Below are 13,827 nucleotides of genomic sequence, written 5' to 3'. Positions count from 1 at the left end.
ATACTAATGCAGCAGTCACTGCTGCTGCTAAGTCACCTCAGTCGAGTCTGACTCTGTGCGACCCCATCCCTGGGATTCTCCAGGCAAGAACACTGGAGTGGGTTGCCATTTCCTTCTCCAGTGCATGAAAGTGAAACGCGCAAGTGAAGTCGCTCAGTCCTGTCTGACTCTTCGCGACCCCATGGACTGCAGCCTACCAGGCTCCTCCGTCCATGGGATTTTCCAGGCAAGAACACTGGAGTGGGGTGCCATTGCCTTCTCCGACAGCAGTCACTAGCTACAACTAAATTTTTAATTAACTAAATCACATTAAAAATTGAGTTCTTCAGTCTCATTAGCCATGTCTCAACATTGCCATGTGTGGCTAGTGGTTGCTATAGAGCGTACTGCAGATCATTGAACATTTCCATCATAGGAAGTTCTGTTGGGCAGCACTGATCTAAAATGTACCATTTTACTAGAGATGGGCTTCTCACTAATAGCTGTGATATTTCAGTACTCCTACAATCTGATTTTCCTTTGTGCTATTGTGGTGAAATTCTGATGACAAAAGTTTTTCTGTTTTGTTTTTTTTTAATCCGTTAATCATTTTTTAAAAATTAATCATTTTTTAAAACACTTTTCAAATCATTTTTTTTAGAATGATGAATATGCCATGTACTGCTGTGTAACCATTTTAAATTGCTAGTTTGAAACCATTTAAATTATAAATTTCATATACTTGAAGAAAAATTTACATTGGCATGTTGATAATGATCAGATGAGTCTACAAGAAAGTGATTTAATGAAGAAATTTTGTCTGTCTTTCTAATGTGGTTTAGTTATTTAGTAAAGAAAAATTGTAGAATGCAGAAGGTTAACTTAAATTTTTTCTCTATAAAAGCTTATCTGATGTTTCAGAATTAGAAGCAATGATGTGTGATCCTAATTTCTGTTTCCATAATTAGTCAGATTTTGTTTTGCTTTCTTACATATTTCTTACCTCTAGAAATCTTATTGATACCAATGCAAGCATACTATACCTTTCTCTGCTATTTCCCAACTGTTTATGGTCTGCAAGCTGCTTTCACAAGGCACTACAGTAACAGAGAAAACAAAACCAAAATCAACTAGAAGAAAGGAGAGGCTTTGGACATCATTGAGGGCTATCACAAATGAATGAATTATTTAAATGAGTGAAAGAAAAATCCAATTAAAAATGAGAAACTAAAGGATTGTAGCCTGGTAGACACTTGAGGTCTATTAGGAATTCATTCAACCACCCTTTGAATACCAAAACGCGGTAGTTGTTCTTTAGAACAGTGGTTCTAAATTCTAATTGGTACCAGAGACCAATTTCATGGAAAACAGCTGCCTATCTCCTGCTATGCGGCTGGGTTCCTAATGCTGCCCTGCTCTAGAAGACACATGGGCTAGTGGGAATTCAAACAATTACGGTCTGTTGACCTTCAGTTAAAAACACTAAGTACTACCCAGAAGAGTTGAAACATAGTCACACAAAAACTTGTACACTAATGTTTATAGCAATATTATCGTAATAGCCAAATAAATGAAAACAATCCAAATGTTCTGATGAGTGGATAAATTAAATGTGATTTGTACATGCATATAGTGAAATAGCCGTGAAATACTGATGCATATTACAATATAGATGAATCTTGAAATCATTATGCTAAGTGAAAGAATGCAAACACAAATGAGATCACATACAGTTTGATTTGTGTTTCAGAGTTGAGAGGAGAGTAGAATAAGGCATGACTACTCATGGACGCAGAGTTTCTTTTGGAGGTGATGAAAACATTCTAGAATTAGAAGTGACCATTGTACAACTTTGTGAATATACTAAAAAGCATTATATGGTACCATTTAAAAGGATACATTGTATGGTAGGAATTATATTTCAAAAAATAAATTTAATGTACCATTCAGAGAGAACTGAAGAAAATTACAAATAATACTTTATCAGTTTGAAGTCTCTTTTCTGTCAAATAAGGATTCATGAAAAAAAATTTTTTTTTTTTTTAAATTTTTATTATTATTATTTTTTTTTCCAGTGGGTTTTGTCATACATTGGTATGAATCAGCCATGGATTTACATGTATTCCCAATCCCGATCCCCCCTCCCACCTCCCTCTCCACCCGATTCCTCTGGGTCTTCCCAGTGCACCAGGCCGGAGCACTTGTCTCGTGCATCCCACCTGGGCTGGTGATCTGTTTCACCATAGATAGCATACATGCTGTTCTTTTGAAATATCCCACCCTCACATTCTCCCACAAAGTTCAAAAGTCTGTTCTGTATTTCTGTGTCTCTTTTTCTGTTCTGCATATAGGGTTATCGTTATCACCTTTCTAAATTCCATATACATGTGTCAGTATGCTGTAATGTTCTTTATCTTTCTGGCTTACTTCACTCTGTATAATGGGCTCCAGCTTCATCCATCTCATTAGGACTGGTTCAAATGAATTCTTTTTAATGGCTGAGTAATATTCCATGGTGTATATGTACCACAGCTTCCTTATCCATTCATCTGCTGATGGGCATCTAGGTTGCTTCCATGTCCTGGCTATTATAAACAGTGCTGCGATGAACATTGGGGTGCACGTGTCTCTTTCAGATCTGGTTTCCTCAGTGTGTATGCCCAGAAGTGGGATTGCTGGGTCATATGGCAGTTCTATTTCCAGTTTTTTAAGAAATCTCCACACTGTTTTCCATAGCGGCTGTACTAGTTTGCATTCCAGATTTCCATTATACTCTGTCCACAGGTTGAATAAATTTCTGATTTTATTGACCATTAGAATTAGGAGGAGTAAACTTTTTTGGCTTTGTATGCTATTCCCTTCCCTCATTATATTTTTTTAAGGTAGTTTTGTGTTTCTGATGTGTGATTCCAATAATGTTAATACTGTATGTTCTTGATAAGCTTTTTCTAATTGGTAGTTAGCCAATTGGTATTTTCTCTGTGTGTGTCTATTTTAATACCTGTAATGAAATAAACCAGATAATACCAAATAGAGCAAAAATATCTCTAGATATAAAACTCTATATTGTACCTCAAAATCTAAACATGGTAATACTTTTTTTTACATTTATAACTTCTATAAAAGAGTAGAACTTGGGCTCAAATATAAGTCTGGGTTCAAATTGTGGCTTGTCATTTATTTGCAATGTGTCCTGGTCATATGACTAGCCATTCAAAGCTTCAGTTTCCTCTTCTGTCAATTACATGGTAATACCTGTGGTTACTGTGAATATAGGTGATACTGTGAATAAAGCTCTTAATACAGTGGTTGGCTTTCTAATTTTTGCTGTCATTATTATTGTAATAATCATTATCATCCTAGTCTCCGCTGTTTTTAAAAGTGCTTAATATTTCATTGTTTCATACGTTTAAAAGAACTTTACTGCTCATTCTTATTAAGAGCCACAGGGTCTAGAATTGACTTTGGTTCTCTTAGAACTGTTGATTTATTCTGATTTTGGTGGAACAGTTTTCTGCTTTAGAAAGTCTGAATCAGCCCTCTCTTGAGATGTTCGCTATCTTTCATTGTAAATATATCTCGTATATCGTATTCATTACAAATTAGTGACTCACGGGCTGTCACTGAATGAATAATCAAGCACCTTGGCCACGGCTCCCTTAATCACGGGCAGTGTGAGTGAATTCAGTTTCTGTCACAGTGGTGATTTCTGCTGTGACTCCAGATGATAGTATTTTCACTTTTCCTTGTTTTTCACTCATAGTCCTAAAAGAAGTTAAGTTCTACAGATTTTAGTTCAAGATTGAGCCAGGTATTTTTGTAACTAGAATTTCATGTTTGTAGTTAGCTTAATATTTATACTAATTACTTTAAGAAATACTGTTCTTTTAAATAAATGATAACGTTCTAACTTGGATGAAGAAACTTTTTTGATGTTCAAATTCTGTTTATTTTCTGTTTGTATTTTCAGGAAGTATTTTACCTTTAAAAATCAAGTCTTTTATTTATTTTTTTTTTTAGCATACCTCCAGATAACCTCTCTATTCAAGAATTTCAAAGAAATGAAAGTATTGATGTTGAGGTGAGGAATCTATTTAAGACATTTTCCTATGACTATACAAACCAAATAATAAAAATGTTAAAATTAAAATTGCTTAAAACATATATAAAGTGATAGATTGAATGTGAACCTAAAAGCATTAAAACTCTCAAAAAGGTTACAGTTTAATTTATAAAGCCCTGATATTTAAAAAACTACTTTTTTATATTTGTTAGCTTTGTGCATGTTGTCTAGACACTTAATTGTGTCCATTTAATAATTTTAAAGAGCAGCTGATTTAGTAAAATAAATCTTGTCAGTGAGCATGTATTTGAGAGCTCACTTTATAGTTTGACAAATCAGATGTTTGTATTTAATTGATAAGTTGCTCAGATTTTTCTATTTTTAACCAGCTGTAGAAACAAATAGTGAATGTTTTTTAAAGAGTATATTCTGCTGATTATAAATGGAATTTAAACAAGTAATTTTCAGTTACGGACTTTTTATTGGGGGGTGGTTATTCTTATTTTTTCCCTGTAAGTAGGATAGGGGAACTTTTTAAATAAAACAAATAAACTACATAAAAAGCATTGGTATCATATACAGATGTAAAATAGTGCCTTTTGTCCCATTGCTATACTATTATAAACTCTTCTTCAAACTTTTTTTTTCCTTTAAAAGGCAAAATAGTACATTATATGTTAGAAATAAGCTATTTAACAAAAATGAATATAACTTCTTAATAGCTCATTTTTATGGTACTAAAAGGTGATTTAAATCAATATGGATGTATTTCATATGCTGATTTTTTTTCTCCAGAGCACTCTTGCATTTATCATGTTGAATATCAAAATTTATTGAATTTGTGTAGTGAACAGTTTGTAGTATTGACTATTTGTAATACATTTTATTCACTAAGACACGTGAGGGAAGCAGACTAATTATCCTCTATATTAACATTAAAATGCTTGTATACATCTATTAAGAAAGATTCTTTTAAAATAAAATTTAAATTTTATTCTATAAGTTATTATCTCTTAAAAAATAATCCCTTTGAATCTGCCTCTTTTGTTTTAGGTGGTCCAGCTTATCAGCACTGAGATACTGCCTTATGCCAATTTTATTCCTAAGGAATTTGTTGGCCAGATAATGACTATGCTTAATAAAGGGTCGATACACTCTCAGTCATCTTCATTTACAGGTATGTTATTTCAATGGTTTTTTAAAAATGTTAATAAATATTGAAATACTTTTGAAGAAGCTGACTTGTGGAAATGTGTACTCCTGCAGTTGTGGTAAATGTAAATGGGTGAATGGTTAAGAAAGAATGTAATGTAGAACATTAAGCTTTATGAGGGAAAAGTGTGATGAATATTCTGTGAATTATGTGTGATGAATTAAATTGCAAAGTACTTATGGAAATCACCTAAATCATTGCAGGCTGACATAAGTTAGCCAGTTTTGTGAAGTCATGGGTTATTGTGAAGTAATGAGTATGTATTCTTACCACTTAGTTAACTTGGTTAACTTAGCAGTTGGGTAACTGTCAGTTTTGTCATCTATAAAATAAAGATATTAATACCAACCTCTCAAGACTATAAATTGCAGTTAGTCCATTTACAAACTGGTTCTTTTTCCTAGCCCAGACAGTTTTTTAAAATAATCTGGTAAAGTTCAGGTTTAACAAACATTCAGTTCAGTCACTCAGTTGTTTCCGACTCTTTGCGATGCCATGGATTGAAGCACCAACTCCTGGAGTTTACTCAAACTCACGTCCATCGAGTCGGTGATGACATCCAACCATCTCATCCTCTGTTGTCTGCTTCTCCTCCCACCATCAATCTTTCCCAGCATCAGGGTCTTTTTCAATGAGTCAGCTCTTTGCATCAGGTGGCCGAAGTACTGGAGTCTCAGCTTCATCATCAGTCCTTCCAATGAACACCCAGGACTGATCTCCTTTAGGATGGACTGGTTGGATCTCCTTGCAGTCCTAGGGACTCTCAAGAGTCTTCTCCAACACCACAGTTCAAAAGCATCAGTTCTTTGGTGCTCAGCTTTCTTTGTAGCCCCATTTTCACATACATACATGGCTATTGGAAAAACCATAGCTTTGACTAGACGGACCTTTGCTGGTAAAGTAATGTCTCTGCTTTTTAATATGCTGTGTTGGTTGGCTTTTCTTCCAAAGAGCAAGCGTCTTGATTTCATGGCTGCAGTCACCATCTGCAGTGATTTTGGAGCCCAAAAGATAAAGTCTGTCACTGTTTACATTGTTTTCCCACCTGTTTGCCATGAAGTGATGGGACCGGATGCCATGATCTTAGTTTTCTGAATGTTAAGTTTTTAACATTAGAAGATCAGAGAAAAATTTCTGAATTGCACTTATCTTAATGTAGTTAACTTTTTAAGAATATTTAAAAATTATAGATCAATTTTAATAAAATACATTTTAAGATCCATATTCATAACTACATGTAAATATTCTGTTAAATAAGGACTATTGAGTTACCATGTATACTTTTTCCAGCAATTTTTTTATGATACCTCTTGCTATTTATAGTATTAATTGTACCAAGATAAAGAAGGTACATGTATATTCTTCCAATGACTTTACAATCAGACACAAATTTTTCAGCTTTAACTTGGAGTTTTCTTTAAACGTATACATACAAAGCCTTTTTGCTAATAAGTAAGGCCAACTTGTAAACACAGAGGTTCCAGTGATTATTTTTGGTGCCCTGTTCTTAGTTATGATCTGACAGCCAGAGCTCACAAGTGGTTGAGGAAATCTTCCAACATGAAAGAGAAAGACCAAAACAGTTGAGAGGGTAGAAAAAATTGGGAAGAAAGAGATAAAAATGCAGAGCCATAGAAAACATTTATTTTAATCACGATGCTCAAGAAGATAAAAAAGATTTTACGTTTATAAAACAAGAAAAATGCTATTAAAGTGGAACAGTTAGAACACAAGAGTTCAAAGAAGCTAAAAATATAAGTTCTATGAAAGGTTGGAAGAAAACATTAAGGAAAAACCCAGAAGTAGAACAAAGACAAACAAGTGGACAATCTGAGAGGAAAGAAAATGGATCTCAGGGATGTTACATCTGACAATAGGTCTTCCAAAAAGAATAGAGAAAAACTAGGAGAGGAAGTTATCAAAGAAACAAATTGAAGATATAAATCTGCAGATTAAAAGTAGTCACTCACCGACTTCCCTGGTGGTTTAGTGGTAAAGAAGCTACCTGCCAATGCAAGAGACATGGGTTCTATCCCTGGTCCAGGAAGATTCCACATGCCTCAGAGCAGCTAAGCCCATGCACCATAACTTTTGAGCCTGTGCTCTGAAGCCTGGGAGTCACAACTCAGCAACTACTGAAGCCACGTGTCGAGAGCCTGTGCTCTGCAAATAGACAAGCCACCGCAGTGAGAAGCCTGTACACAGAAACTAGAGAGTAGTCCCTGCTTGCCACAACTAGAGAAGAGCCTGCCCGGAAATGAAGACCCAGCACAGTCAAAAATAAATACATAGATTTAAAAAAAAAGTGGTCACTCAGTACCCCGAATAGTGAAAGAAAAAAAGACTTACAGTAAGTCTTGTCATCATGAAATACCAGAATATCAGGGATACAGAGAAGATGCTAAAAGATTTCAGAAAAGACAAAAAAAAGTTCACACACCAGAGAGTTGGGTCAAAAGGACATTGGAATTCTCAGTAGCAGCACTGAGTGCTCACCTACATTGAGGCTGTGGTTTCAGAGTCAAATGGAAAAGATTGCTAACGCAGAGTTTTATACCTAGGCCCAGCTCTTGGCCAAGTGAGGAATGTAGAATGGTAATTCTCAATTAACCTCACCTGGAGGGAAGTCACTGTTGGGCTCTAACCCAGAGTTTCTGGTTCAGTAGGTCTGGAGTGAGGCATGAGAATACGCTAACACATTCTCTGACGATGCTGATGGTGCTGGGAGCTACACTTTGAGTATGACAGTAAAATGACACTTTGAGAAATGTAGTCTCAAAATTTTTACTTCCCTCCTATGCACGTTCTCAGGAACTGCAGAATATGCCCTGTGAAAACAAAGGAGTAAATCAAGAAAGGGGAGAGCATTAAGATCTAGAGAGTAAGATATAACACAAGAGAGAATAAAAACTCACAGGGTGAAGCCAGAGACTGGTTCCAGGAGATAACTGGACAGCATATCCACAGGGCCACTAGTCCAGACTGGAGCAGAGGTCAGGGTCTGGGGAAGATGCTGCCAAGAGAAAAAAGGAGAGAGACAATCAAATGGATTATTCCCAGTTGGACCATGTGGAAGACTATTAGAGGTATTCTATAGCACTGTTGAAGTGTAAACAAAGACCAGGACATGAAAAACTTTAAAGTGATGTGAGTGGATAGTCTGCCTTGTTTTTGATCTTGCAAGGGGGAAGATTGTTCTCTCTCTCTCTCTCTGTCTCTCTCTCTCTCTCTCTGTCTCTCTCCCTCTCTCTCTCTCTCTATATATATGCTTTTAAGTTTTTCATACGTGCTCCTTGCCACTTAAGGAATTTCCTTTTATTCCTACACTGCTAAGAATTTGTATCACTAGAGTGTATTTATTTAACCTTGAATTAACCATCAAACATTGTTAATTCTACAGAAGCAGAGATTGATATTCGTTTGAGAGAAGAATTTTCTAAAATGTGTTTTGAAACCCTGCTTCAGTTTTCCTTCAGTAATAAAGTCACAACCCCTCAAGAAGGCTACATCTCACGAATGGCACTCTCAGTGCTGCTTAAGCGGTCCCAGGATGTGCTGCATCGTTATATAGAGGATGAAAGATTAAGTGGCAAATGCCCTCTTCCAAGGTATATGTATATATATTTTTTAATTAAAGAAGGAAATACACTATCATAGTTGTTAATAATTTAAAAAGCTCAGAAAGTCAGGTGTTTCCGTAAATATTTCTGAACTTAACCTGAGGCTGTTTATAATTTTATTTATTCCATACAATGAAATATTCATAAGTTTTGCTGCATATATATTAGTGTGTTTATTATAGGATGCCTTTTCTGACTCCTCATGGGGGTTAAGTAATATATGACATATATACCAAGTTACTTATATTATTTTGGAAAAAAAAATGAATTCTAAAATATAGCTTCCCAAGGATTTCTGCTTAAGGACCTGTGGATCTGTATGAACACATGATTGTTAATTTCCCTAGAGAGAAAATAATAGTTAAATCATACTTTATGAACTTCCTCGTTTGTTTTACAGTCATTTCAAGGTTTCTCTGTAAGTCATCTAGCCGTATCTTGTATCTTCTTTTCATCTAGTTGACTTAATTAAGCCCTTGTACCTAAACTGATTTGCTTCTCATTTGGTCAAGCTCTCAATCTTTCTGCTAAGCTAAGGCTAATCAAAGTTGGGGTACAGATCAGAATTCATAAAAAAATACAGTAAAAAATTGGATTATGTTGCCAACCTAGTTTTTAACGTGTAAGTTAGAATTTAAGGCAGAGCAAGTGAATCAAACAGAACATGATATTGGAAGACAAAGAAATCTAAGTCAGGAAAGAGTTAGGAAAATTACTGTGGATCCCCTTCCATAAGCCAGTATTGGAGAGGTAAATCACTAATCCTAAGTCTTTGTGTACATTCTTATTTACTTAGAATAAATCTCTAGAGTTGGAATTGACCTGTCAAAAGATATAGACATTTTGAAAGGTTTTGATATATATTACAAATTGCCTATCAGAGACTCCTACCAGTTTATGTTCTCCCAGGAGTGTATTATTATCCTTCTCCTCAGTTTTTAGCAGTTTAAAGTTATTTGCCATTTTATCACTTATCTTTTAAAAATTTGATGAATGAAGAATAATCTGATTATTATTAATTAGACAACTTAATTTTATTAATTATTATAATTGTGATTGATTGTTAATAACTTAATTATTATTAAATGAAAGTTATTAATTTGCTTTTAAAATTTTTTTCTTCTTTAATTACCAGTGTTTACTTGCTATTTATATTTCCACTTTTGGGACCACTATATTTTGAATTTCTAGAACATGAATTATACCTTCTAATAAATTGTATACAAAAACATTCCAAAGACAGGTGTTAGTGATTCGGTTATTGTCATGATTGAAAATTAATTTATTTAAAATTGACCTCTGAAGTATACTTAGGAAAGCAATGATAGGGTTGCCTTGATTGGAATATTTTTATTAGAGCAAAAGATATTTGATTTCAGAAAGCAGTTTTCCTTCTTTCTTTTCTTGTGTTTTAAGTGTTTATTTTTTTAAATAGAGTCTTATTATAATTGTTATATTATTGTATCATCTTATGTTTAATGCAGTCTTATTACATTCTTTTCTTAAAACTACATTGCAGCACAGTAACATACCTGTATACTTAAAAAGTGGAGAAGGAAACAGCAACCCACTTCAATATTCTTGCCTGGAGAATCCCATGGACAGAGGATCCTGGCAGGCTGTGGTCCATGGGGTTGCAAGAGTCAGACACGACTTAGTGACTAAACCACCAAACCACCACCATACTTAAAAAGGGAGGCTTGAAATAGTACCCTCTCATACTATTAAGAAAATCTTATCAGTTGAGTGATAACACAGATTCATACCAGGAGTGGGGCGTGGGGGAGGACTGTAGAGAAGAAGAGAGAGATTTCTACAGTGAGAAAGAAAGAAAAATCAAACTACTCTTGTTGGTCCTTTACTCCAAGCTTATTCTTCATTGCTGATGTCTCTAAATTGACTTTGAGCATATTTCTTTTATGTTGTTTTAGAAAGTTAAATAAGTACTATTGTAATTTTAAAGATACTTTAAACAGCATGATAAATTATTTGCAAGGGGTAATAACAATCTTTATTTACATTTAAGTTTTGGCAGATCTCTTTTAGTACTAATAAGTTAAAAAGAAAAAAACTTTTGTAGAAGTTTTAACAGCATATCTTATACAGTGTTTTTTAAGTAGTTTTAAGAAATATCTTACAAATAAATTTAAATTTGCATGAGTAGATTGTCTTTCCCCCCATTTTAGTGTTGATAACTTAGAATAACTATAAATCTTAGTTGCACACCGAAATACATGTTACTGAAATGATTTTCTTTTATAAGAACTTAGAAAAATATTAACTTTGCATTGTTTAATGTTCAGTATTTTCCAAAGTGTATCTATTTCTGTAACTTAGTAAAAAAAAAAACACACATGGTATATATTAAAATCTTTTTGGAAATAATTTCCTCCCTTTTTTTTAGGCAACAAGTAACAGAAATCATATTTGTATTAAAAGCAGTCAGTACTCTCATTGATTCACTTAAGAAGACTAAGCCTGAGAATGGTAAGTACTTAGAAACTCAGTAATTCTAGGCTTATAACATTTATGTTCTATTTGTGTTGTATTTTTGCACTACTGTTTAGTTAACTGAATTTTAGAAACGTAACAGCAACAAGACTTTTTTCCCTTGGGCCTTAGGACAACAAAGCAACAAGTCCATTACAATGGACATAAGGACGTCAATTAAATAAAATTGCTTTGTAATGTTTGCCAACTTTTTCCCCAGCAGCTTTGAGATATAGTTGATATAGAACAGTGTATAAGTTGAAGGTGTAAAACTTGTTGATTTGATATATTTTCAATATGTCACATAATTACCATTTCTTTTCTTGTGGTGAGAATATTTAAAATTTACTCTCTTAGCAACTTGCAGGCATATAATATGGTATTATTAACTGTAATTACCATGCTGTATGTTAAATCTCCAGAACTTACTCATCTTATACCTGAAAGTTTGTATCCTTTGACTGACGCCTGCTCGTTTCCCCAACACTCTCAGTTCTTAGCAACCACCGTTGTACCCTGTTTCTTTGAGTTCAGTTTTTCTAGATTCCACACATAAGCAATATCATACTAGGATTTGTCTTTCTCTGTGTGACATTTCGTTTAGCATGATGCCTTCGGGTCCATTCCATTGACTCACATGGCAGGATTTTCTTCCTTCTCATGGTGGAGTAATATTTTGTTGTGTGTGTATGTGTGTTTACAAATATATATAAATATACATATACATACATACTGCATCATTAGTCATTCGCCATTGATGAATACTTAGGTTGTTTCTATGTCTTGGCTACTGTCAGTAACACTACAGTGAACATGGGGATACAAATATTTCTTTGAGATATGCTTCCATTTTCTTTGGACGTATGCCTAGAAGTGGAGTTGCTGGATCATAGTTCTAATTTTAATTTTTTGAGGAAACTCTATACAGTTTTTCATGGTAGTTGTACTAAATTACATTCCCATTCACAGGGCACAAGTGTTCGCTTTTCTCCATATCCTTGCTAACACTTAATACTTCTTTTTTTGATGACACTGTTTTAACAGGTTTCAGGTAACACCTCATTATGGCTTATTACTATTATTATTTTATTTGTGAGGTAACATTGGCTTGTAGTATTATATGTTTCATGTGTACGTTTATTCTTGTGTACACACTCTACTAGTGCGCTCTTAGCTTTATTCACTTTTGCTGTTAGTCTCTCTTTCAGGTATTTCTGCTCTGGTCTTTATTATTTCCTTTCTTCCACTGACTTTGAGCTTCATTCATCCTTCTTTTCTAGTTCCATTAGATGTAAAGTTAGATTTTTTTGAGAATTTTCTTATTTCTTGAGGTAAGCCTATATTGCTGTAAAGTTCCCACATACTGTTGCTGCATCACGTAGATTTCGGAATGTTATATTTTTGTTTCCATTTGTCTTCAGGTGTTTTTAAAAATTTATCCTTTGATTTCTTCATTGACTCAATAGTTGTTCAGTAGCATGTTTTTTAGTTTCCACATATTTGTGATTTTTCCAATTTTCTTTTTGTAGTTGATTTCTAGTGTCATACCATTGTGATTGGAAAAGATGTTTGATATGGCTTCAGTTTTCTTAAATTTATTGAGACTTGCTTTGTGCCCCAGCATGTTGTCTGTCCTTAGTAATGTTCCATGTGTACTAGAGAAGAATGTGTATTCTGGTGCATTTGGATGGCATGTTCTATATCTATCAAACCCATCTGGTCTGATTCATTGAAGCCCACTTATTTCCTTGTTGACTTTCTGTCTGAATGATCTGTTGCTATAAGTGGAGTGTTAAAGTCACCCACCGGAACTGTGTTGCTGTCAGTTTCTCCGTTTAGATCTATTAATAATTACTTCATATATTTTGCTGTTTCTATGTTGTTGTTCAGTTGATAAGTCGTTTGTGACTCTTGCGACCTCATTGACTGTATAGCCCACCAGGCTCCTCTATCCATGGGATTCTCCAGGCAAGGATACTGGAATGGGTTACCATCCTTCCTCTAGGGGATCTTCCCGACCCAGATATCGAACCTGTGTCTATTGGCAGCCAGGTTCTTTACCACTAGCACCACCGGGATAGATACGTATATATTAGCAACTGTTGTGTCTTCTTGATGAATGTTCCCCTTTATCATTACATAGTGTTCATCTTTGTCTCTTGCTACCCTTTTTGGGCTCAAAGTGTGCCTTGTCTGATGAGTACATACAGATATTACATCTGCTTCCTTTTGGCTATCATTTGCTTGGAGTATCATCTTACGGCCCTTCACTTTGAGCCTGTGTTTGTCTTTAGAGCTGACATGAGTCTCCTGGAGGCAGCATGTGCTTGGGTCTTGCTTTTTAATCCATCCAGCCACTGTCTGTCTTTTGATTGGTGAATTCAATCCATTTACATTTAGGGTGATTATTAATGGATGAGGACTGAGGACTGCCATTTTATCTTTTTTTGTGGTTGGTCTAC

The 13,827-nt window shown here is 34.6% G+C and overlaps 1 protein-coding gene across 6 annotated transcripts in view; it reads left to right on the top strand.

Moving 5' to 3' along the window:
* MON2 (MON2 homolog, regulator of endosome-to-Golgi trafficking) overlaps positions 1–13,827 on the top strand; it is a 113,026-nt gene that overhangs the window by 87,854 nt on the left and 11,345 nt on the right. For 5 of the 6 annotated variants that reach the window (XM_061130934.1, XM_061130944.1, XM_061130927.1 and 2 more), the window contains 4 exons: positions 4,000–4,060; positions 5,096–5,219; positions 8,656–8,863; positions 11,280–11,362. In XM_061130934.1, coding sequence (XP_060986917.1) covers positions 4,000–4,060; positions 5,096–5,219; positions 8,656–8,863; positions 11,280–11,362 — 476 coding nt within the window. Of the gene's footprint in view, positions 1–3,999; positions 4,061–5,095; positions 5,220–8,655; positions 8,864–11,279; positions 11,363–13,827 lie in introns of those variants that run through there. The other variant, XM_061130970.1, reaches the window with a different exon arrangement.

The sequence above is a fragment of the Dama dama genome, chromosome 3, assembly GCF_033118175.1.
Source record: "Dama dama isolate Ldn47 chromosome 3, ASM3311817v1, whole genome shotgun sequence".
Classification (NCBI taxonomy): domain Eukaryota; kingdom Metazoa; phylum Chordata; class Mammalia; order Artiodactyla; family Cervidae; genus Dama; species Dama dama.
This window is presented reverse-complemented; position numbering and strand designations above follow the sequence as displayed.